Source organism: Cricetulus griseus, chromosome 6, assembly GCF_003668045.3.
Source record: "Cricetulus griseus strain 17A/GY chromosome 6, alternate assembly CriGri-PICRH-1.0, whole genome shotgun sequence".
NCBI lineage: Eukaryota > Metazoa > Chordata > Mammalia > Rodentia > Cricetidae > Cricetulus > Cricetulus griseus.
In genome coordinates, this window is record NC_048599.1 from 41749437 (window position 1) to 41776354 (window position 26918).

At 38.7% G+C, this 26918-nt stretch overlaps 1 protein-coding gene across 3 annotated transcripts in view; it reads right to left on the bottom strand.

The window, feature by feature from the left end:
• Window positions 1-26918, bottom strand: part of Slx4ip (SLX4 interacting protein) — a 176387-nt gene that overhangs the window by 144721 nt on the left and 4748 nt on the right. For all 3 annotated transcript variants that reach the window (XM_027421676.2, XM_027421675.2, XM_027421677.2), the window contains exon 2: window positions 13604-13657. In XM_027421676.2, coding sequence (XP_027277477.1) covers window positions 13604-13630 — 27 coding nt within the window. In that variant the 5' untranslated portion in view covers window positions 13631-13657. The remainder of the gene's footprint in view (window positions 1-13603; window positions 13658-26918) is intronic.

The following is a 26918-nucleotide window of genomic DNA, read 5'->3' on the forward strand; positions in this document are numbered from 1 at the left end:
TCTGACTTGTTTTATATGTATCTTTATTATATATTACTACACCTGATGTTATACATATGATAATATGAAATGATTCTAGATAATATCACATTTTTCAAATGCTTACATAGTACTTTATTAAAATAAAAGAACTTCCCTAAAGACCAATTTAAATATGATCAATAGAAATTCCCAGACAGAAATATACAAAAACATATATCATAATAAAATTTATGAGTTAGTTATTTGACCAAATCCCTGCCTTAATTGCATCTACTGTGAAGGACGTAATTAAGTAAGAAATGCTTTGACAGAATGGTATAGCTTTAAGTATACATAGCATAAAAGAAAGGTTTGATGACAAAGGCTTAGACTTCTGCCTTAAGAACTTGGGAAAGCAGAACTAGGTAAGCTTGGACCTGTTTCCAGCCAGCCTTCCTTTGCCTTGCTCAGAGACATCTGAGGCCGGGGGACTGCTCACTGGGTGAATCCCATCCGAATCCCATCTCAACGGGATTCAGCCCACCCAGAGACTGCCTAGGCCCTGATACCAATCCTGACTCCATCCATGGGAAGAGAAAAGATATCAGAGTATTGGACCTGTTTGCAACCACCTGAAAGGAACATTGGCCCCGTACCCACCAGGAGAAAAAGAGACTATCTCTACCCACCAGAAGAAGGAATGGGAAAAAGACAATATAAAAAAACATTTAGCAACAGAAAAACCAACATGACACCACTGAGTCTAGGGACCATACACCAGCACAACCTGAACATCACAATGCAGATGAAGCAGAAGAGAATGACCTTAAAAGCATCTTCATGAAAATGATAGAGGGTCTCAAAGAGGATATGAGAAAAATCCCTTAAAGAAATGGAAGAAAAAAAATACTAGAAATCAACAAATCTCTTAAGGAAAGCCAAGAAAATACAAACAAACAGCTGAAGGAAACAATTCAGACAGTTCAAGAAATGAAATCTGAAATAGAGACAATAAAGAAAACACAAACTGAGGAAATGCTGGAAATAGAAAAGCTGAGTAAACTATCAGGACCTACAAATGCAAGCATAACCAACAGAATACAAGCGATGGAAGAGAGAATCTCAGGAGTTGAAGACACACTAGGAGACCAAAGAAAATCTTAAGTTCAACAAATCCCTAAAACAAAATATCAAGGAAATATGGGACACTGGGAAAAGACCAAACCTAAGAATAACAGGTATAGAAGAAAGTGAAGAAAGCCAACTTGGTGCAGAAAACATACTCAACAAAATCATACAAGAAAACTTTCCCAACCTAAGAAAGACATGCCAGTGAAAGTACAAGAAGCCTACAGAACACAAAATAGAGTGAACCACAAAAAAGGTCTCCTTGCCACATAATAATCAAAACCCCAAACATACAGAATAAAGAAAGAATATTAAGAGCAGCAAAGGAAAAAGGTCAAGTAACATATAAAGGCAAACCTATCTGAATCACACCTGACTTTTCCATGGAAACTCTGAAAGCCAGAAGGTCCTGGATAGATATCCTACCTACACTAACAGACCATGGATGCCAGCCCAGACTACTATACCCAGCAAAGCTTTCAATCACTACAAATAGAGAAAACAAGATATTCCATGTAAAACCTGGATTTAAACAATACATATCCACCAATCCAGCCCTACAGAAAGTTCTGAAAGGAAAACTCCAACCCAAGGAAGTTAAATACAACCAGAAAATCATAGGCAACAGATAATCCCACTTTACCAACAGCCAAAAGAAAAATGGGGTGGAAATTCACACACAATTCTACCACCACCACCAAATCCAAAACAAACAAGAATGAACAATCAATGGTCACTAATATCCCTCAATATTAATGGTCTTAACTCACCTATAAAAAGACACAGGCTAGCAGAATGGATAAGAAGACAGAACCCATCCTTCTGCTGCATACAAGAAACACACCTCAACTTCAATGACAGACAGTACCTCAGAGTAAAGGGTTGGGAAATGATTTTCCAATCAAATGGACCAAATAAACAAGCAGGGGTAGTCTGTTATTACACAACTGCTAGAGGTGATGGCAGTTATGGGTATATCTGCACAAATAAAAACTGACAATGCTCCAGCATATGTCTCTACAAAATTGGAACAATTTTTCAAATATTATAACATAAAGCATGTTACTGGTATACCACACAATCCTACAGGACAAGCAGTGGTTGAGAGATCTAATAAAACACTAAAGGAGATGCTCAACAAACAGGCTTGGAAGACTAAACCCCCCAAACATTGGTTACATAATGCTTTGTTAACACTAAACTTTCTTAATGACAATGAAAAAGGACAAACAGCTACAGAAAGACACTGGACTACAGAAAAAACTGCTGAACTCAATCAGCAGGTATACTTGAAAGATGTACTAACCTCTGAATGGAAACCAGGACATGTGTTACGTTGGGGTAGGGGATTTGCATTGGTTTCTACAGGAGAAGAAAAACTTTGGATACCATCAAAGTTGATCAAGATTCGAGTGGAAAAGGAAAAACCTCTCGACGAGGACAAATGACAGGTATTCTACTAAGGTATATCTTATAAACTAAATAGAAACCTCCCAAAGGAAAGGGAAGTGTTTTGCTTTTATCTTCACAGGAAATCTCATCTCCAGAAGGCAAAGGACACTACATGGGTAGAAACTTAAGAAGAGAAGGTAGCTATAACCTTCAAACAAAAGGAATGTGCCATACGGTAAACTTTACAGCTGAATCTCAGAGAACTGTATTTCTCTTCATTTTCTAGTCCCTATTCAATTAAACCAATGCTGGATTTAGAGGTGGATTTGGCTTTCCTCCTCTAAAATCCAAGCACGTTATGTAACTAAACTTTAGTGTTTCTATGTTGTATCAAGAAGCCAATTGATGTAATACAGAATAAAAGAAGAATTTGGGGACCGTCTTTGTCTTTTCTTGGATCTTTCTCTCAAGGTGTACACCTGCTCATAATTGTTATGCTCTCATGGTTGCATTTCCCAGCATGTGTACATACACAAGCAAACATTTCTCTGCTAACTTTATGTTTGAGTCCCACACAGCCAATGAAGACCTGCCTGTCAGCAATCCCTGGACACCCTGCAAAGAAAATGGGCCACACCTCCTCGACTGCACTGGATCCAACTTGCTCCATTTCAACTGACACTCCAGCCAGAGGTTCAGGTACTGACTTCAATCAAGTTGAGAATTTCAAGCGAGATCTTCAATCAAATAAATCCCATCTAACATGGACTGAATACAATTCATTCAAGACTTTCACTATACTAACATTTTCTTCCTACAGGACCCCACATGATTATCTTCATCCCATTTCAGCAGGAAGTAACTTGGAGGATGCTACGCCCCCTTTCCCCATTGTTGTCACTCAGGATAGTGTATATACCTAGTTAGGGATAGCTTCCTATTGTTTATGGTTGGGATTGGAAGGAGGTGTTCAGGCTTGGACACCTCTCTCAGATGACTTTAGGGTTTAGTTAAAATAGATAGTTAGGATGTGACATATCTTCTTATATTTTACCTTTATGATTGTTAATTTTGGATACTTTACACTGTTAAGTTTTAATCCTCTTTGAGACTAAAAGGGGAATTGTAGGGGAAGCTGTAGCCACGCCTACTTAGGGGCTGGCTACAGGTGTGCCTGACCACGCTTTCGAGGGTGTGGTCAGGGTGACGTAGAGTGAGGCTTTCAGGGGACTGTGTTTCTCTTTCGGTTTCACTTTTGTACTTGCTGGACAGACTGCTGCCGCGCTGGCTGACTAGGTTGCTCTGTAAGTAAGGCTTTTCCCTTTAAATACCCTTATATTTCTACTTGGCTCCGTATTGGTAATTTCCCACTATAAGGTAGCAATCCTAATATCTAACAAATTAGACTTTAAACTAAAATCAATCAAAAGAGATGAAGGAGGTCACCTCCTACTCATCAGAGGAGAAATCCATCAAGATGAAATCTCAATTCTGAACATCTGTACCCCAAATACAAAGGTATCCACGTTTGTAAAAGAAACATTACTAAAACTCAAATCACACATAAAACCTCACACACTTATACGGGGAGACTTCAACACTCCACTTTCACCACTAGACAGGAACACAAGACAGAAACTTAACAAAGAAACAAAGGATCTAATAGAAGTTATGGCCCAATTGGGGTTAACAGACATCTGTAGAACATTCCATCTAAACACAAAAGAATGTGCGTTCTTCTCAGCACCACATGGAACCTTCTCTAAAATCGACCACATACTTGGCAACATAGCAAACCTCAACAGGCACAAAAAAAATTGGAACAACCCCTGTATCTTATCAGATCACCATGCTTTAAAGTTAGAATTCAACAACATCACAAATTGCAGAAAACCTACAAACTCATGGAATTGAATAAGGCCCCATTGTACCATCCCTGGGTCCAAGAAAAAATAAAAAAAGAAATTAAAGACTTCCTAGAATTCAATGAGAATGAGGACACAACATGCCCAAACTTACGGGACACTTTGAAAGCAGTGCTAAGAGGAAAGTTCATAGCACCAAGTGCCCACAAGAAGAAACTGGAGAATAGTCACACTAGAGAATTAACAGCTCAATGGAAAGCTCTAGAACACAAAGAAGCCAATGCACCCCAGTGGAGTAGATGCCAGGAAATAATCAAATTGAGCGCTGAAATCAATAAAATAGAAACCAGGAAAACAATACAAAGAATCAATGTAACAAAGAGTTGGTTCTTTGAGAAATCAACAAGATAGACAAACCTTTATCCAAACTTAGCAAACAGCAGAGTGAACATGCAAATTAGTAAAATTAGAAATGAAAAGGGGGACATGACAACAGACACAGAGGAAATCCAGAGAATCATCAGGTCATACTTTGAAAACCTGTACTCCTCAAAATTCAAAAATCTAAAGGAAATGGAAAATTTTCTGGATAGACTTCACTTACCAAAACTGAATCATGAATAGATAAGCAATTTAAATAGACCTATAACCCCTAATGAAATAAAAGCAGTCATCAAAAGTCTCCCAACCAAAAAAAGCCCAGGGCCAGATGACTTCAGTGCAGAATTCTACCAGAAATTCAAAGAACAGCTAACACCAATTCTCCTCAAAGTACTACACACAATAGAAGCAGAAGGGTCATTGCCAAACTCCTTTTACGAGGCTTCAATAACCTTAATACACAAAGATACAACTAAGAAAGAGAACTACAGACCAGTATCCCTCATGAAAATTGATGCAAAAATACTCAACAAAATACTGGCAAATCAAATCCAAGAACACATCAAAGAAATCATCCACCATGATCAAGTGGGCTTCATCCCAGAGATGCAAGGATGGTTCAACATATGAAAATCCATCAATGTAATCCACCATATAAACAGACTGAGGGAAAAAAAAAAAAACATATGATCATCTCACTAGATGCTGAAAAACCCTTTGACAAAATCCAACACCCACTTCCTTCCCTTTCCGCCGACCCATCAGAGACTAAAGTCCTCATCCAGTGGTTGATGGAAGCAGAGACAGACATCCACAGAAATACACTGGGCTGAAATCTGGAACCTAGTTGAAGAGAGGGAGGAATGAAGAACGAAGGGGTCTGTACCAGGTTGGAGAAACCCACAGGAACAGTTGGCCTGAAAAAGGGAAAGCATATCGACCCCAGACGCTCTTTGGGAGGCCAGTACAGGACTGATCCAGCCCCCTGATCATGGATGCCAATGGGAAGTCCCCTGCACTCCTGGAAGCCTCCGGAGGTGGACTGGCCTTTTGCCCTGGTGTGTGTGTGGGGGGACTTTGAGAGCCCATCCCACTTGAAGGGATGCGCTCTGTCTCTGGACACATGGGGAGGGGCCTAGGCCCAGCACAGGAAGATTTGGTGGACTTTGTGGAGCCCCTGTTGGGGGCCCTACCCTGCCTGGGGAGTGTTGGGTGGATGGGGTGGAGGGTAGGTTGGAGGTGGGGGAGAAGGAATGGGAGTGAGGGGAGGGAGAGGGAGAGGGGACTTACATGTGAAACAAGCCTGTTCCCTAACTTGAATTAATAATAATAATAATAATAATAATAATAATAATAATAATAATAAGTAAAAACAAAAAATCCAACACCCCTTCATGATAAAGATCTTGGAGAGATCAAGGATAACAGGAACATACCTTAACATAATAAAGGCAATATACAGCAAGCTGACAGTCAACATCAAACTAAATGGAGAGAAACTCAACACAATTCCTCTAAAATCAGGGACAAGACAAGGCTGTCTCCTCTCTCCATACTTCTTCAATATTATCTTTAAAGTTCTAGCTAGAGCAATAAGACAACAAAAGGATATCAAGGGAATACAAATTGGAAAGGAAGAAGTCAAACTAGCACTATTTGCAGATGATATAAAGTCTACATAAGTGACCAGAAAAACTCTACTAGGGAGCTCCTACAGCTGATAAACACCTTCAGCAAAGTGGCAGGATACAAGATTAACTCAAAAAAATCAGTAGCCCTACTATATACAGATAATAAATGCACTGAGAAAGCAATCAGAGAAACATCACCCTTTTTAATTGCCACAAACAACATAAAATACCTTGGGGTAATGCTAACCAAGAAAGTTAAAGACCTGTATCATAAGAATTTTGAGTCTTTAAAGAAAGAAATTAAAAAAGATACCAGAAAATGGAAGGATCTCCCATGTTCTTGAACAGCTGGGATCAACATAGTAACAATGGCAATCTTGCCAAAAGCAATCTACAGATTCAATGCAATCCCCATCAAAATCCCAACACAATTCTTCACAGACCTTGAAAGAACAATTTTCAACTTTATATGGAAAAACGAAAGACCCAGGATAGCCAAAACAACCCTGTACAATAAATGAACGTCCGGAGGCATCACCATCCCTGACTACAAGCTCTATTATAGAGCTATAGTCCTGAAAACAGCTTGGTATTGGTACAACAATAGACAGGTAGACCAATGGAATAGAGTTGAAAACCCTGATATTAACCCACATACCTATGAACACCTAATTTTTGACAAGAAGCTAAAATTATACAGTGGAAAAAAGAAAGCATCTCCAACAAATTGGATGATGGCATGTAGAAGACTGCAGAAAGATCCATATCTATCGCCATGCACAAAACTTGAGTCCAAATCAAAGACAACAACATAAATCCAGCCACATTGAACCTCTTAGAAGAAAAGGTAGGTGGTACCCTGGAACAAATTGGTACAGGAGACCGCTTCCTGAACACCAGTAACACAGACACTGAGATTGACAATTAATAAATGGAACCTCCTGAAACTGAGAAGCTTCTGTAAGACAAAGGACACAAAATGGCAGCCCACAGACTGGGAAAAGATATTCACCAACCCCACATCTGACAGAGGACTGATCTCCAAAATATACAAAGAACTTAAGAAGCTAGTCTCCAAAACACCAACTAATCCAATTAAAAAGTGGAGTACAGAACTAAATAGAGAATTCTCAATAGAGGAATCTAAAATGGCAGAAAGACACTTAAGAAAGTGTTCAACATCCTTAGACATCAGGGAAATGCAAATCAAAACAACTCTAAGATACCATCTTACACCTGTCAGAATGGCTAAAATCAAAAACAACAATGACGGTTTATGCTGGAGAGGATGTAGAGAAAGGGGAACCCTCCTCTACTGCTGGTGGGAGTGCCAACTGGTACGGCAACTTTGGAAATCAGTATGGCAGTTCCTCAGGAAAATGTGCATCAATCTACCATGAGATCCAGCAATTCCACTCTTAGGCATATACCCAAAAGATGCACATTCATACAATAAGGACATCTGCTCAACTGTGTTCATAGCAGCACTATTTGTAATAGCCAGAAACTGGAAGCAACCTAGATGCCCCTCAACTGAGGAATAGATGGAGAAAATGTGGTACATTTACACAATGGAGTACTACTCAGTGGGAAAAAAACAACAGAATCTTGAAATTCACAGGCAAATGGATGGAACTAGAAGAAACCATCCTGAGTGAGGTAACCCAGTCTTAAAAAGACAAACATGGATCACTCATATAATGATTTTTAGATCTAGAGCAAAGAAGTAGCAGCCTACAATCCACACTAACAGAGAAGCTAGGAAAGGAGGACCTTAAGAAAGACATAAATGGTTCCCCAGAGAAGGGGAAAGGGACAAGATCTCCTAAGCTAATGGGGATCATGGGGGGAGGGGAGAGAGAGAAGAAAGAGAAGGGGAGAAGGGGAGGGGAGAGGAGGACAGGAAGATCTAGTTAGGGGAGGAATGGAGGAGAGCAAGAAAGGGAATACCATCATAGAGAGAGCCATTATAGTTTTAAAGAGAATCCTGGCCCTAGGGAATGATCTACAAGGTCGACCCCAACTAACCATCTAAGCAATATTTGAGAGGCTACCTTAAAAGCCCTTCTCGATAATGAGATTAATGACTAACTTATATGCGATTCTAGTGCCTTCATCCAGTAGCTGATGGAAGCATATGCAGACACCCACAGCTAAACACTGAACTCTGGAACCCAGTTGCAGAGAGGAAGGAATGATGAGCAAAGGGGTCAAAACCAGGCTGGAGAAATCCACAGAAACAGCTGACCTGAACAAGACTGATAGCTGGGAAACCAGCCTAGGACTGTTCCAGACCCCCTGAAGGAGGAAGTCAATTTGGAAATCTGGACAATCTACGGGGCCACTGGAAGTGGATCAGTATTTATCCCTAGTACACAAATGAACTTGGGAGCCCTCTCCTCACAGAGAGATACTTTCACAGGGGAGGGTCTAGGCCCTACTCCAAATGATAGACATTGAAGATCCTCACCCTCCCTGAGGAGCAGAAAGAGGTTGGGATAAGGGGGTCAGTGGGGAGCAGGGGAGGAGGGGAGGGAGAGGGAACTGAGATTGACATGTAAAAGAAGCTGGTTTCTAATTTAAATTTAAAAAAAAAAGAACTCGGGAAAGGAAGAGAAAATATACCTAAGTAAAGGAAAGAAAGAATAGATAAGAAACTGAAGAAACAGAAACAAGCTCACTGTAGACAGGAAAAGGTCAAGCCAAGGTGGTTATCTGAAAAGAATAGTAAAAGCAACAAACCCCAAAGCACTATCAATAACCATGACTTTATGCGGGTCAAGCCTGGCTGTCAGGATATCTAGAACCAGGACGGAAGACTGGGGAAGGTGGAGAGCTGGACTCATAATGTCCTAGGGTCACTGACAAGAAGAGGGACTTAGAACTGAAGCCACCTCCACTGAGCCTAGAATTAAGAAAAATTCTTCTGTGTAGACCTGTGTATCCTTCCATCACATAATTCAGCACAGGAGTCCTCAATCTGTAGACATCATTAAGTAATACTTTTAAGCCCAGTTTGTCTATAACCAAAGAAACAAGTTTTCTGGGGCCAGAGCAATTCATTCCTTTGAGAAACAGTGACTGACATTTGTGAAATGTAACTAAGACTGTTCTTCTTTATACCTAGAAGGGACCAGTGAAAGCAGCAGTTCCATCCATCTAGAACCTTGGAAACAGGGAAGGGAGGAAAATCAGCAAGGAAATAAAGTATCTGGAAAATAAGAATAAAATAAAAATAAAACCTCCTACCCACCTCTGTTGTGAGTTCTAAATGTATACTGTCCACAGGTTAGTAGAACCCTAAGCCATGAGAGTAAATCTGGTCTACAAGGAACAAAATGTCAATGGCCTCAACAGACATAAAGTTAAAATCACTCAACTGCTCTTCAGAGCACATCTTTCTACCCACCTATGTTGGGGTACATATATATGAATCCATGTGTAGAATGCTATATATAATATAAAAAAAACATATATCAGCACTTCTGAGGCTGAGGCAAGAAGATCATGAGTTTTCGGTCAGCCTGGGTAGTATAGCAAAGCCTCATCTCAAAATACAAAATTCAAAGTTAATGTCATACAAACAATGCAACAATTTTAGTGACCAATGTATTTCATACTTGGTAGGTAATATTGGAAATAACAGAAAAACTTATAGACAATTATAAATAAATTACTGTAGAATTACTATAGTAAGATGGTTAAATGAGAAAATAAAATCGTTTTAAAATTGGGCAAGCATATAAGAAAGAACCAATAGAATTTGAATTTTTAAAAAAAAGAAAAAAATTAAATTAAAAAATCGTAACTGTAGCAGCTATTATTCTTTTCAACTAACACATTTTGGCTTGACCTTTCCCACCCTATAGTATGTTCACCTATACATTACATACAGATGAAAAGACATTGATTAAATGGAAGAAACCTCACAAAAGAGCACTTTGGAATGAAGAGCTGATAATTAGGCTGGAAAGGGGGGAGGGGCACTCTGAATGAAGCATTTAGCTAACAGGAAGGGAAAGTCAATGGCTATACAACATACACACCTGTGCATTGCAGAAGGCATGTGGTGACAGCACCGATGGCATGACACCCTAGAGCAGAGAAAAGCCATTTACCAGGGCTCTATGTTTGACACTTAGGAAAGAAACCTAAGGCAAAGTGCTGTGAGCTGCTAAACTCCACCATTAGGGAACTACTTCCCTGACCATGTGATGAGAGGCAGCAGGAACGTGATCCCCATGGGTTGGACCAGTTTCTATAGCTAGCCTGAAAGCCTGAAATTCATGTTTGTGGTAACACCCCTGAACCTGGAAGCTGGGTTCCAAGACATTCAGACACAGCTGGAGATGGGATAATACGGTAGCAAAGTCAGCTGTGTCAGTGTGCACAGCATGGGGGTCAGCATAGAATCTCTGAAAGAAGGAAAGCTCTGGGGCTGACATGCCACAGCTGACCAATATTAGGTGTCTCCCTGAGCCTCAGAAAGCTTCTGATGAACTCGGCAAAGAGGCTGGTCCACTTCAGAGCAAAGAGCTTCCTATGGTACAGATCCTTCTTCCAATCTGTAAGCAAGTCATGGCTTTACCCAGCAAACTTCAAATGTAAGTTGTAAAGAGGAGAACAGAGTCAATTAGGACATGCAGCCCCTGGTGGGAAAATGGATGAGAATTTTCCAAAACCGATTGTATTACACTGCATTCCAAGACAAAGAAATCGATGCCTAGAAATTTGCCTAGAATTAAACTGTAGAATATCAAAAACAAAAATAAAATCTTCAGAGCCAGCAGAGACAAAGGGCAGATAACAAAGAAAAGCATTGGTCCTATTGGCTATCAAGAAAGAGATCGATCATACTAGGCTGTCAAGAGACTTCTTTGACAACTAGACTCTGGTGAACCCAACATCTTGCCACCCAGGCAGCTTCCCTCCCCTGGGCTGGTCCTTGTTCTGACCAAATAATGCAACAGGTGTGATAGTTGAGCTTTACATCTAGGCCTCTGAGGGTGAGCAACTTACACTGCTATTTATAACTCTTGTTTAGGGCCTCTGTACTTAGACACTATGCTAGGAAATGCAAAAGCCAACACCAGGGAGCTTGAAAAAAAAAAAGGACAAACAACAATGACTGCCAGCCATATGAAGATGCCACCCTTGATGTTTCACCTAAAATGAGTCCCTAAATAACTGCAGTCCCAGCTAATATCAAAAGTAGAAACCACCTATACAAAGTCAGGAAAGTAACAGGAGATTATTTTTAAATTATTATTTTAAGCCAGTAATCTCAACCTCCCTCTCTCTGTGTATGTGTGTCTCTCCCTCCCTCCTTCCCTTATCCCCACCACATGGTCTTACTATGTAGACTAGGATGGCTTTAAACTAACAGATATCCATCCACCTGCCTCTCCCTCCTGAGTGCTGGGATTAAAGGAGTACATCACCAGATAATTTTATTTACTTTTGTTTATTGAGACAGAATCTTGCTACATACTAGAACAATTTTTAAACTAGCATTCTAAAATCTATTTAATATCATTCTAGATTCCAGAAATCCAGATAAAGGCCAAAATACATTTTTATAGGCAAATAGTGAATGTTCCCCACCTAGACAGCCTTATTGAAAGAAACACTCAAGAGTATACGCATACCAGAAGTAATTATAAACAATGAGATTTATAAATACATTTGCAAACTAAATAAGCACTAAGCATGAGACAAAATGTCATGGTAACTTTTCATAATCTGATTAACCAAATACTGGAATTTGAGCTTTTTTATTAACATAATATTTTTATTGATTATTTGGAAGTTTCACATAATCAAGCTGATCACATTCACTTAACCATCCCAAAAACAAAAGAAGAAAAGAAAAAATATATATCAAGTCCAACTGTGTTGCCCATATACTCAGTGGCGCATGGTCAAACACTCAGAGGCCTGCCTTCCCCACCCTTGTTAGAAGCTATCATCTGTGAAGAGCTACACTTCAACTTCCCTATCACAACTTTTAAGAGTTTTCTTCAATGGCTTCGATTTTTACATGTATTTGTGTGTGTGTGTTTATGTGTGTGTTTGTGGAAGGCAGGTGACTGGACAACTTGCAGGAATTGGTTCTCTCCTGCTACCATGTGGGTCTCAGGAATACAACTGGGGATCAAACCCAGATAATCAGGCTTTGTGCCAAGTGCCTTTACCTGCTGAGCCACATCACTGGCCCTGCTTTGGTGTTTTTAATTGCTATGGAAGATAATGACAGTGTTACACAGAACTGACCAGGGGTACATCCAACATACATGACAGTGTCTCCAAGATCTCACACAAGGTATTTATCAAGTCTTCCCCTGACCTTCCTCACACAGAACCCTTTATCACTCTGTATCTCAGAAGCTCTCAGATCTACCATCAATGCATAGAGAAGGTGAATTATAAGAGAAAAATGAAAAAAGTCAGATGTTCTGGTTTCCTTTCTGTTGCTGTGATAACACATTGTCCAAAAGCAACTTGGGAGAGGAAACATTTATTTTAGCTTTACAACTCAGGATCACAGCCCATCAGTGAGGGAAGCCGGGGCCTGAACTCAAGGCAGGAGCTTGAAGTAGAAACAATGGAAGAACACCCCTAGCTATCTCACCCATTAGTTTTCTCAAGGGCTTACTCACATGTTCATGCTTACCTCACTTCTTACCTCGATTTGCTAGGCCAGAACCACCTGCCAGGACCACAGACAGCTGCCCACAGTGGGCTGGGCCTCCCTTTAACCATAAATAAATCAGACAATCCCACTGCCCTCCAATCACTCTAAGCAACTCCTCACAGAGGCCTTCCTCAGATGACTCCACTCTGAAAAGCTGACAATGAAAGCTCAGGAGGCAGCAGGCAAGCAGGCAAGCTGGAGTGCTCTCTCAGCATACACCCAGATACAACAGCTTGCCCCACTCCTTTGACTTTGGCCCATTTTGTCACCCTCAGAAGTCATGCCATGGACATGCAAAGTGAATGATTATTATTAGCATTCGGGACAAAAGGATCCTACCCAAAGGATTTTAAACGAAGAATTCCTTTTAAAAAATTATTAGTTTCCTACTCATCTCTTCTTAAAATTTTGATGTTGACTAACTTAAAATTTCCATAATTTCTAAATTTAAAAGTAGAGATCAACTTACGAATTTCAACTTTTAATTAGCACAGAACACAGGCATAAGAAAGTGAGTGACCTTTTAAAGGCAGCTGCTGAGCATTACTTACTTTAATGGCAAATTTCTTAGATGCCATTTCTGAACAAGCTACGTGCTACAGAACCTGCAAAGAAGAAAAAAGAAAGATAGAGTTAGATATATCAAAATATATGTTTGGGGGGATGTCGTATGAAAGAGCTGGCTTAATAAAACATTACTAAGCAGTATGAGATAAAATTTTAATTCTAATTGTCCTTAACTACAATATTATGCTAACACCACAACCTAAAACCCGACCAGAAGCAAATGTACAAGCATGGATAGCTTCCCTACAGTACTCCACCAAATGTTTATAATCAACTGGCATTTACCCCAGTTCACTCAAACAAAGGTGGCTTAACATCTGAAAAGTAAGCAATAAAATATACCATATAATCATAGAATTTTATTCCCAGAATCCTCAATAAAAGGAGAGAACCAACTCCTAAAAGTTGCCCTCTGGCCTTCAAACATTTGTGGTAGGTACATGAACTCTCTCTCTCTCTCTCTCTCTCTCTCTCTCTCTCTCTCTCTCTCTCTCTCTCTCTCACACACACACACACACACACACACACCACACACACACACACACAACCAAACAATAATAATTAATAATATACTTTTAAAGAGAAAATCCCATAAATCATACATGATGAGTAAACATTTCCTCCCACTAAGATGAGCAAAGGGCAATGTCTTCTCTTGCCACTTTTATTCAAAACTGTACTAGAGAGCAAACAGACAAGGAAAAGAAATAGGTATCCAGAAAAGGAAGAGATCATACTACTTTATTCACAAATAACATGCTTTTGCATACAGAAAATTCTCCCTCTCTCTTCCTCTTTTTCCTCTCATCTGTCTCCCTCCCTCCTGTCCTATTTCTTACACACACATACACAAAGAATCTATTACAATTAGTAAACAATTTTGGAAGAGCTGGTGGGATAATTGGATCATTGTTTTAAAAGCCACTGTATTTTGGTATGCCAGTAAAGAACAATACTAAAGGTGAAATTAATAAAATAATTCCATTTCTGATAGCAGAAAGAGAATATGAAGGAAGAAATATAATTAAAGCAATACAATATTTGTACATTAAACACTATAAAACATTATTGAAAGAAATTAAAGACTGGGATAAGCAAATTAGCTCAGGGACAGAGTGCTTGTCTAGCATGAGCAAGTCCCTACTGTCATTCACCAGTACCACAAGTCAAAGAATAATAAGCCTATGTAAACAGCAATATACCTCATGTTTACACTCAAGGACTGGAACACTTAATACCACTAAGATAGCAATATCCCCCCACACTGATTCTACCAATTCAATGCAATCCGTAGCCAATCCCAACTCACTTCTCTAAAGAAACTGAAAGCAAATCCTAAAATATGAAAATACAAGGTATATGAGCACACAAAACAATCTTGAAAAACAATACAGAAGGCTTGTGTTTCCCCATTTAGAAACTTAATACGAACTTGAAGCAATCAACATAACATGGTACTTGCATTAAAATGTACATACAGATCAACAGAATAAAATAAAAAAAAAAAACTTAGATCCTTACTTATGGCCACACGATTTTCAGTAAAGGTGTCAAAACAATTTGATGGGGAAGGAATTCTTCAACAACTGGTGGTGTGACAACATGCAGAGAGCAATATACTTTGTCCCTTCTATCACACTTCATACAAAAATTAAATCAAAGAGCTAAAACTATAAAACTATAAAACTCTTAGGAGAAAACATAAATATAAATTTTCATGACCATTCACTTAGCCAAAATTTTTTTTTATTTATTTTGACGTTTTATAGTTGATCTTCATGTGTGCTGTGTGTCCTCACTTCTGTGGGTTTGTGCATGTATGTGAACATGCACTTCTGGGTGTTGTGGAATATTAGTTAAAGATGTGTTACATTCATTTATGATGTGGAATATTTGTTTAATGGTGCAAAGATGTGTTTAGTTTGTTTATGTTGCATTCATTTAACTCTGTAAGGCTGTGTTACTTTGCCTGCCTCAAAAACCTGATTGGTCTAATAAAGAGCTGAATAGCCAATAACTAGGTAGAAGAGAGAGGTAGTCAGTTGGGGCTGCCAGGCAGAAAGAATAAATAGGAGGAGAAATCTATGCTGGAGAGAAGAGGCAGGATTGAGAAAAGGAGAAAGAGAGGAGGACACCAGGGGCCAGTCACACAGCCACACAGCCAGCCATGGAGTAACAAGGAAAGATATATAGAATTAAAAAAAGGTAAAAAGCCCAGAGGCAAAAATGTTAGAAAAGCTGGCCAGAAACAAGCCAAGGCCTGGCATTTGTAAGTAGGAATAAGTCTGTGTGTATTTATTTGGGAACTGGGTGGCTGGCCCCCAAAGAGTTAAAAAACCAACATGTAGGCATATGAGTATGGAGGCCAGAAATCTTGCAGGGAGTCTCCACTAATCCCTCCTTTCCTTATCTTTTGAATGTTCACTGACCTGGAGTTAACTGATTCAACTATCTTAGACCAATGAGCTTTAAACATCTATGTATGTCTGCCTCCCCAGCACTGGGATTACAGACGTTGTCACCACTACACCCTGTTTTTATGATAGAACCTAAGATTCAAACTAAAGTCATTATGTCTACACATCAATTACTTTACCAGCTGAGCCATCTGCTTGAAACTAGCCAGTACAAACTCACAGAATGAGAAAAAAAATGTGCTTATGATCTGTCTGATATTATATATATATATATATATATATATATATATATATATAGAGAGAGAGAGAGAGAGAGAGAGTACACAGTTTTAAAATGGGCAAAGGACTTAAACATTTCTTTAAAGAAGATTTAAAAACTGTCAATTACAGACATGAAACATGAAACTATGTTTACCATCATCAGCCATCAAGGAAATACAAACTAAAACCACACTAAAATGCCAGTTTGTATCTTCAGGGATGGATAAAATCAAAACAAAAACAACACGAAGTGTTCACAAAGAAAAACAATCTTTTAATCCAATCCAAGGATCTCTAGTCTGGAAAATCACAAGCACAGAGGGAGTGGAGGCCTTCTAAGTTCACATGTATCTCTATCCTACCTAGATGATCCAAATCAAGACAAATTTGGGGAAGTGGGCTGACATAAAACTTGGGGTCTAAAAATATAGGCATCTGAGGTTCTCAAGGAAGCAGCCTAGACAGGTGGTACTAAAATGAAGTCTACAACCATGATACTCAGAGATTCTAGTCATTTTAATGTTCCAGCTCAAACATGAACTAGAAATCATTCACCCTGATCCTATCATGAAAGAAAATCAAGCCAAACAAAAACTTTCTAAATGAGAGCTAACTTTCAGAAAACAACAAACTAAAACTATGCCAGGTAAAATAAAAATAAAATCACTGGAAGGGTGGGACAGTCAAGTAAATGTCTCAGAAACCAACAAAAATGAAAACAATGAAAAGAAAAGAGAGAATTAAAGAGCCAGTACAGGGTAGCTTAGCACATAAAACTAAGATGACAATGCTATATTTTATAGTGACATTTTAAGTAGAAAGAAAAAAAATCATCAGGACTAGGATATAGAATACAAAGAATTAATTAGGTGCCAGAATTTGATCCAAATTGTCCACACCAGCCCTGGAAGCTCTAAAACAAGGGAGAAATATCTTCAATGTCCTGAATTCTTTCCAACTTCCAACTGCATTTAAACATAAGGATATAAAATCTATTTAGACATGCAAGGTCTTTAAAAATTGCTGTGGCTCATGTACTCTTTCACAGGAAACACTAAGATATACTTTGCCCAAATGAGGAAATTAACCAAGAAAGAGGAAGAAGCAAGAAATGGAAAACCAAGAGAGAAAGCTGAAGCAAGCTAAGGATTCTGAAAGCAGATTCCTGTATGAATACTGAACATATAAGGGGGAGCCACTGCAAGAGGCAGGCAGGTCTTGGGGCTCCAAGAATAGGACATCCTGTCTGATCCATGCACATGGAGATGAATTTCAGACAAACAGTGAAGAACATGGCACTGAATTAGGAAAGGCTCCTGGAAATCCGAGCAACTGTGTAACAAGCAATTGCTGATTCTAGCATAAACAAGACCTGTGCCAACAAGAAAAAAAGAGTACTTAACACACAGCTCAGTTATAACTAACATTGATAGTCATGATAGCACACACTGAGTCTAGACCTAAACAATATGTGCTGACCACAATATTACAGAGATGGAGGATGTGAGCATATGTGTGGATATGTGTGCTGTTGAGGGAATATAAGTCAAAGGGAGCAAAAGGTATCTCTGATGTTCACGAAACGTTCCAAAACCAAAGCCTAGGATCAATAGTAACAGTCATGATGAAGCAGAATATGATGGCAAGTTATTTACTAATATCAACCAATTTCATAAGTGTTAAATTATGCACCAACCTGAAGAGTACAACAGAGTTAATATGATGATGAAGGGAAGATTCTACCCATAAGCCCCGTGTGGGGGACTAGCTGTCTTTTGAAATTTTGTGCACAATAATTTTAGAATACTATTATCCAACAGAAATGCAATGTCAGCAACAAATGTAATTTAGAAGTTTCTAGTGGCTACATTTCATAAAAATCAAACAGAAAGAAGTGAAATGGTTCGGGCAATGTATTTTGGTGCTGGGTAGATGGATTGGTGGGTAAAAATACTTGCCACATAAGCAGGAGTTCAAATCACCAGATCCCATAAAAAAATAAATAAAAAGGAAAGAAAGAAAGAAAAGAAAAAGAAAAGCTGTGTGGAATACTCCTATACACTGTGTAAGTAAATGTCACTGTGACTGGATTAATAAAGAAGCTGATTGGACAAAAGCTGGACAAGATAAGAGTAGAGCCAAACTGAGAATGCTAGGAAGAAAAACGGTGGAGAGAGGGAGGCCCAAGCAGATGCAGAGAGAAGCAAGATGGACATACCATACTGAGAAAAGGTAACAAGCCATGTTACAAAGTGTTAGATAAAAATATGGGTTCATCAAAAATGTAAGAGTTAGCTAGTAGCAAGCCTGAGCTGTTGGCCAAGCACTTATAAGCACTTTGAGTACAGAGAAAGGGTAAACCAAGGAGCTTGCTGGTCAGTCAGCATAGCTGAAATCTTTACCTTCAGACTCAGGGAGGGACCATGGCTCAGGGAATAAAGCAAAAAGAACTCTGGCCTCGGCATGTAGATCCCACCCCCATGCACATTCATAGCACACACACACACACACACACACACACACACACACACACACAAACATAAGAGTTATAAATATTTGGCTTCCAATGAGTATTCATAATTACTACTACCTGGTCATGAGTGTTCTTTTTATGGATTTGTTGACTTTTTTATATCTGGTAAACTTTGACTCTCATTGTTAGTGAACAAAAATATCTTTACCTACCTTTTAACTCATTTTAATTAATGGCATCCTTTTTTTCTATTTTTTCAGATGGGAACTTGCTATGTAGTCCAGGATAATCACAAATTCACCATGTAGCCCAAGGTAGCATCAAATTAGCTGTGTAGCTGTCCTTAAACTCCTGATCCTTGGGCTTCAGCCTCAAGAGTACTAAAGTTTCAGACATAAGTAAGCTACAACCAGCTTCATGTCCATTATCTGAATAAATATGCTTATCTTCATCTTAAACATGTCATTTATACTTGGAAGTAAGTAGGAAAAAACCTGAAGCTTTCTGGGGCTGGGATGTTATACTGACTATTCTGAAGACTTTAGATCTTTGAAATTCTATTACTTGAGCTGATAAATACAAGATCAATCTTCTAAAATACAGTAATTCACAACTGAACAATGTAGCTAAAATGTTAAAAGAGCACAGTAGAAAGGTGCTTAAAAATATTCTGATAGATTTTCTAAATGGAAAAAGGAAACATTTCTTTCTCCACCAAGGATGAAGCACATGTAGTTAGTTTTCTAATTCTACATTGGCTTTCTCATCCCTCAAAGGTGCCTCACTTCACTTTGTAACAAGGTGTGCCTAACTTCCACACCATAAGCACCTGAAATCCTTCAGGGAGATCACAAAAATTGAGGAACCACTAGCTGAAGGGAAGGGACATCTGGGCAAGATTCTGTGTGTGTGGTATGTGCATGTAGGCATGTGTGAGTGCCTGTCTGGGTCTCTGTTTATCTGCGGGGGGGGGGGGTAGCAGACCTTCTTTTGGGCCACCAACCAGCTCAAAAATCATGACATGGAGATTTATTATTAATTATGAATGCTCGGCCTTAGCTTATGCTTGCCCCCACTAGCTTTTATAACTTCATCTACATTTTGCCTTGGGGATTTTTACCTTTCTTTCATTCTGTATGTCCTACTCTGTGTCCGGCTTGCTGGCAGCTGCCTGAGTGGCTGGTCCTGGGCATCTCCCTTTCTTTCTCCCTTTCTCTCTCTCTTTCTCTTCTTTTTTCTCTCTCCTACTTATTCTCTATGTCTGTCAACCCTGCCTATCCCTCTACTGTCTAGCTATTGACCATTCAGTTTTTTATTAGACCAATCAGGTGCCTTAGGTAAAACAACACATCTTTACATAATTAAACACATGCAGAATAAACAAACATAACTCATGTTTACATAGTTAAAAGTAATATTCCACAACAGAAAAGGCTGCATGTGGATGTGATAGGACAACAGTTTGGCCTCTGTTATTTCCTGCCACTTTGTGGGACCTAGGGAGTGACAGGCCTATGTTTCAGCACTTCTACCCACTGACAGGCCCCACATTTAGAGTTGTCTAAGAGTGAAAACTGCTGATTCACAGGATGGTAGACAATATCCCCTCATTAAGCAGGATGGCCCCTAAGATATCTTCTATTTCTAGGCTTCTACCTACCATCCTAAACTGAACAGTAGTTCAAGGAACAATAATGCCAGAATACAAATTCTTTCAGAGAGTCAGGAAAAGTATCTCATAGCTCATTTGATGGAAGCCCAGTAGAAACACTAGACAGACACAGTAGAAGCATGCTAAATCATAGTCAGTTCTATACACAACAGACACCTAAACAAACAAAAGCAATGTGGATATAGCAAATGATCACAAGACCAAAAGTCATGAGCATGGACATCAGCATCTGCAAGGTTGTTTTGACACAGGTGACTGAGGCAGAAAGACTGCACATTGCAGTCAAGACACTACATCAAATAAGTCAATGAAAATGAACAAATTCACATGATCTTTCTTTAGTACAAGCAGAAGAAAGAAAAATGGCTATAAATAGAAAGCAAATTTTTGTGGGTAGAGGCAGGCATTGGCAAGACTAAGTCTCACTGGATAGCCATAGCTAACCAGCTGTAGCAAACCCCGAATGTGTATCTTCCTGCATTTGTCTCTTTGATTACAGGAATGCATCATTATGCCCGACATAGAAAAAAAAAAAAAGTGTCTACAAAAAAAGGTAACAAACCTACAGAAAGATGAAGTACTTTGAAACATACAGAAACAGATTTAAAATATCATTTAAACCAGCCTTCTACAAATTCAACAATCAAAGAAGTTGAGTAAGATATATATGTGAGTGTTCCTAACACTTATTACTGACTACACAGTTTGCACCACAATCTTGACAGGGAACCTGAGGAACAGCAACAAGTACAGATGTTTCCAGAGGAGGGAGACCATCTTCTCAGATGTAGTAAAGCGACACTATATTATAGCTGTAATGAACTGATATGCAGCCTTCTGATAGAATAGAGAGAGCCTTTATATTCACAGAAATGATGCACAAGAACAATACTGTAAGTTAGTGAAAAATGAAGAAATCTTTTACTATCATGTGGTCAAACTACTAGTCTCATTGGAGAAAAAAAATGACATTAAATAAATTCAAGCTTCCATATGATATACAATGGGAATAAAGAATGAATATTAAAGTTTAGGTTTGTTTTATTAGTAAGTTGTATTTATGGGTTGTCGTTTTATGAAAATAAAATATTTTATTGAAAGAAATGAAAAAAAAATTCATTTGGGGCCATAATCTCACACAACACAAAAATAAACTACAAATGTGATTAAAAATTTCAATTTGGGAAACTAAAACTTGTTAAGAGAATTTTTTCTAATATAAAATAAGAACAGAGTTTTTAACTAAAAAAAAAAATGTGCATTCCCACTAACAGATTGGTAGTTTCAATCATATTAAAATTAAAACTTTCTGAGGCTGGACATGTAAGTCATCTTAGCCTGGGCTTAACAACAAAAAAGCAAATTTAAAACTTCTCTCCCAACTATGAGAAAGCATTTACAATTCACATATCTAACAAAAATATATGTATATTGATGGGGGATGTCCTTCTGTATATGTTTCTCTTATTGGTTGATAAATAAAACACTGATTGTCCAGTAGTCAGGAAGCAAGCATTGGCAGGGCTACCAGATCAGGGAAAGGCTGGAGAAAGGAAGGCAGAGAAAGGCTTCAAGAAGACACCCTGCTGATGAAGGAGTAACATGCCCAATTGTGGGTAAGCCACAATCTTGTGGCAATATATAGGTTAATAGAAATGGGTTAATAATTAAGTCAGAGCTAGCCAGTAAGAAGCCCTAGCCATCGGCCAACAGTTTATAAATTAATATGTCTCCGTGTGCTTATTTGGGGCTGAAGGGTGGCAGGACCCGGAGGGACAGAAACTTTCATCTACAATATCTAGGAGTCATAAAAACCTCCCAAAGCTCAACATAATATATATATATATATATATATATATATATATATATATCAAGCAATCCTATCAGAAGTAAGAAAAGAACATAAATATATTTCACCAAAGGCAATGTCTACAAGTCAGTCAGCATATGAAAGCACATTCAACATCATTAGCTATTGAGGAAATGAAAAAAAAATAAGTGAGCACTACATGCTTATAAGGACATTAAATTAAATGCTAGAGATGTCATGGGTAAGACAGCTATGCCACATTAGTGATATAGTGCCACTCTGGAAAAAAAAAACTGAAATTTCTTATGAATCTAAGCACACACTAAAATAAAACCCAAAGTGGCACTCCTGAGAATGTATCTCAGAGAAGCAGGCCCACATTGAGACATAGGAAGAACCTGAGTATCTGTAGTGAGTAAACAGATAACAAACACTGGTGTAATATACCATGAGACTCTACTCACCCATAGGAAGAAATGGTGAACTGATATGCTTAAAAACCTGGATAATTACACAGAGAAACCCTGTCTCAAAAAACCAAATACACACACCTGGATGAATGCAAAGGAAGTTATGTCAAAAAAAGAGGAAATTAATATAAAAAGAATCAGGTTTGACAGTATGTACCTATAATCAATTCCAGCACTCAGGAGGCAGAAACAGAAGAATCATGAAATTGAGGACAGCCTGGGCTAATACAGTGAGCTCAGGCCAGCCTGCATTACACAGCAAGACCCTGTCTTAAAAAATAAAATTATATATATATATATATATATATATATATATATATATATGCTACAGAGTTCCACTTAACGTAGTAATTGCAAAATGACTTAACTATGGAGATGAAGAACAGACTTGGTGGCTGCCAGTGCCTAGGGAGGAGGAATGTGACTATAAGGAGGCAGTAGGACTCTAGTAGGCACTGATGCTGCCTGTAGTGCTGGATACAGGAAAACATTTATGAATTGTAGGGGAAATGTTAGCCACGCCGTCTTGGAGGCTGGCACAGGTGATGAAGACCATGCACACTAGGGCGTAGTCAGTAACATAGTAAGACTTTAAATATGAGGGTCGCATGCAGGCGACTCGCTCTATTCCATGGTTCACCTGGCTTAGAGGACTGACTGACTGAGTACTTTCTTATTAAAACATCTGTTCGTCAAACTTGCTCTGACACCTTTGCGGTACGCATTAATTGCACCCCACTTTAATGAATAAAAATAAAACCGTACAAACTAGCAGGCAAATATGAAACTGGTTAAATTACAAAAAAAAAAAAAAAAAAAAACTTTTAAAACAAAACCAATGTCAAGTCTATGGCTTTTGCATTTACATTATAGTTGGGCAAGATTCCATTAGAAGAAACTGAGTGAAGGATATACATAACCTTCGCTATGCAGTTTTTTAAACACTTTCCTATGAATCTACAATTACTTCAAAATAAGATTTAAAAACTTAAAGCTCCTGTTCATCCGCAAGCACTGTTAGGAACTGGGAGGAATTAGACACCAAGAGAACAACATTCACAAGACATCCCACCAAAGGCTCTATGTCTAAAATAAAAGAATCCAGCAGGAAAATGGGCAAAGGAAGAGCTCAGAGCTGGGGGAGCGGTGTCTACTGCTTCTGTTTGTTATGGATGTTTGACTATGCAGCACCCAGTCTTTTCCTCCTCTGTAGAGGTGGAGGACACGTGCCTCACGATTCTTTTACAAAACCTGAGAACGGTATCCCCACACAGAGCAATGGAGTAGCACAGGCTCTCTCCTCCCTTACTGCTGGCACAGCCTGTCATCTTGGGCCTAACAGATGACAATGCTTCCCACAAAGAAAAATGGTGCTAATGCCTAAATGCTGGTGATATTACCAAAGCCATATGTTAGCACCTGAAACCCACTGTAATAGTATTAAGAGGTGCCTTTGGGAGCTAATACAGCATGTAGGCTCTATTCCTCCAAATGGGATTGATGCCCTCAATGAAAGAAAAAAAAATAAACAAACAAATGCAATGGGCATGTAGGGTCTTCTGTGTTGAGAACACTGCAAGAAGACACATCTAGAATTTTCACAAACTTGTTCTCTTCTCCCTTCAGTTGCCCCAATTTATTTGTAAAATTTTGAATAAAATACAGTAAAAATAAATAAATAAAAGATACAATTTGAAACAAATAGCAAGCCCTCATCAGACACCAAATCAGCTAGCACTTTGAACTTGGATTTTCCAGCTTCTAGACCTATGAGCAGTAAGTTTCTGATGCTCATAAATTACCCAGTTTAGCCCTAGGGTGGCACGAGCATGTCTGTAATTGAGCACTTGGGAGGTGGAGAGAAGGATTAAAAGGCTAAGGTCATCCTTAGCAAGTCTGAGGCTGGCCTGGACTATAGAGACCTTCTCTCAAAAGTAATTACCCGACGTAAAGTATTTTGTGATAGCATCCCCCACATACTAACACATGTCAATGCCAAGAGCTCTAGATCCCAAAAAGTGTGTTATCCTGAGGAGTCCCCACAATCACTGCCTCTTGAGAGTACTACTTGTCTCCTCAACTCTCAGTATCGAACACTAGAGGGGTGTGACCAGGAAGCCTGTACTCAAAATGGTTAGGCTTTGCACAGCATCCCAAGTCCTTGACTAGAATCCTTGCCCATCCTCCTTCCCAGAACCAACCTCCTTGACATCTGCACTGACTTCACCCAAACAGCCCTTGGCAAATGTCCTTGATTAGGGATCTCTAGGTACTTCTACCTCCTCCCACACTGAATGTTCTCTCCTAAAGTCTCCTGTTATCCAACAGTGGGGTCACCTGTTCCTTGGAGCACTTCGTGACTGTTTAAAGTGAACTGTTCCTGTCTTGGCCACAGTTACACTTTTACCCACATACTCAGCTCACTAGACGCCACATAACCCTGGTCTTCAGAGTGTCTCCTCTGCTTGACTACAAGTTTCCTACAACAAAGTCTTTTCAGGTCCTCCTTAATAACTGAGCCATCACACAGGTATACAACAGAAGTTTGCTTAATCAACTTTACTGTCCTAACAGTCCATTGCTATAGGCTATTAATATGTTTTATATTAACACCCTTCTCCAATGAAACTTTAATGTCTCCAATCCCAAATTCTCCATTAAACCACATATATGTATGTATGTATGTATATGGTTGTGAGCCTAGCCTTTAACAGCTGAGCTATCTCTCCAGCCCAAATCTTTTAAATGTAAGTCAAAATATTCTGAACAGATGTTTATAAACAAGCAGTTTAATAAATACTGAATTAAATATTTAATGTATCAGACAAAGTTGAGAGAGCTGTGATCCATATAGAGATACTAGTGTTTTATGCTAGGAATAATGTACAATGAGGCTGGGAATTTGGCTTGCAGTTTGCCCCACATGTTAAGCCTTTGCATTCAATCCTTAGCTCTAGAACACTGAACCACCACAAGTAAGTAAATAAGTAAATATAAATTTAAAAATTAAATGGACAAAAGATTGGACATGTGGTACAAATTTAGTCCATTTCAGCATAGCCTTTCAATGTTTTTTCAGATTGTTTCTGTTGTTAAAATACAAATTTCTAACATTCATTTGAAAAGAAATTAACTTTGGAATTAAATTTTAAATTTGGAAACAACTATTCTACAAAAGCAGCAAGCCCAGTGCTTAGAGTTTCAAGAACAATGTCAAAAAAACAAAACAAAACAAAAAAAAACTTTGCTACAGAGCTATCTATTAAAGTCTAAAGTTGTTGGCATTTTCATTTTGTTGACTAGTTTTATGAAATTCAGAACAATCTCCAAAAAGATGTATTTTCCAAGTACATGGAAACTGTATACTTTACATAAGCCTGTAGAGGAGTTACAGCACATCATAAATCTTACAAATACCACCGCCCTCTCTTCTGTACTCCTGAGCCTACTTTCTCTAAACTGAAAACAAGCAAGCATTCCTTGACAAAAAGGATACTTGGATAACATATGACCCCACCAAAACTCATGTGCTTGCATGTGTGTGCTGACAGGGAGGGAGAGAGCTAAGCTTTTTAGGAAAATTAATTTGGGGAAGGAATAGGAGCAGATTAGACACTATCACATGATTTTCCTGTCATTTAAATACAGAGCAGAGATAAACTCACATAAAGAAAGTCGGTGACCTTCTAGATTATTCTGTGGGAAAATCTAGGGCAGTGTGAAATCCCAATTTGTCTTTCTTTCAGTATTTCTGGCCTGGGTGGCAAGCTTTCGAAAGCAGCTACCCCAGTTTAAGAGACCAAATATTAACTCTACGCTTCTAACCTCTCCATTTCAATTTTTATCTAAGAAATGATTATGCTTCTATTATCTTTCTACAAAGCTTTCTCGCTATGGGAGTAGAACAGAAAACAGTAAGGGCCCTAAGATTTCTGTCATTACAACTATAATTAAAACATAAGAAATCATCAGTATTGCCCACCACCCCCAGCACACTACTGTTATTATTAAACTGATACCCAGGAACAAATTATAGTAAAAGGTCAAAAAGTGACAGATGAGCAAAGTGCTACTGGTGACAACTTAGATAAAGGTTAATAGGAAACCTCAGCATAAAAAAAGAATTGACTGTTCCTATGACTCAGGGAGCAACCTTGAATGCCTAGCAAGCTTATAAAAACAAATCAAAACAAGCA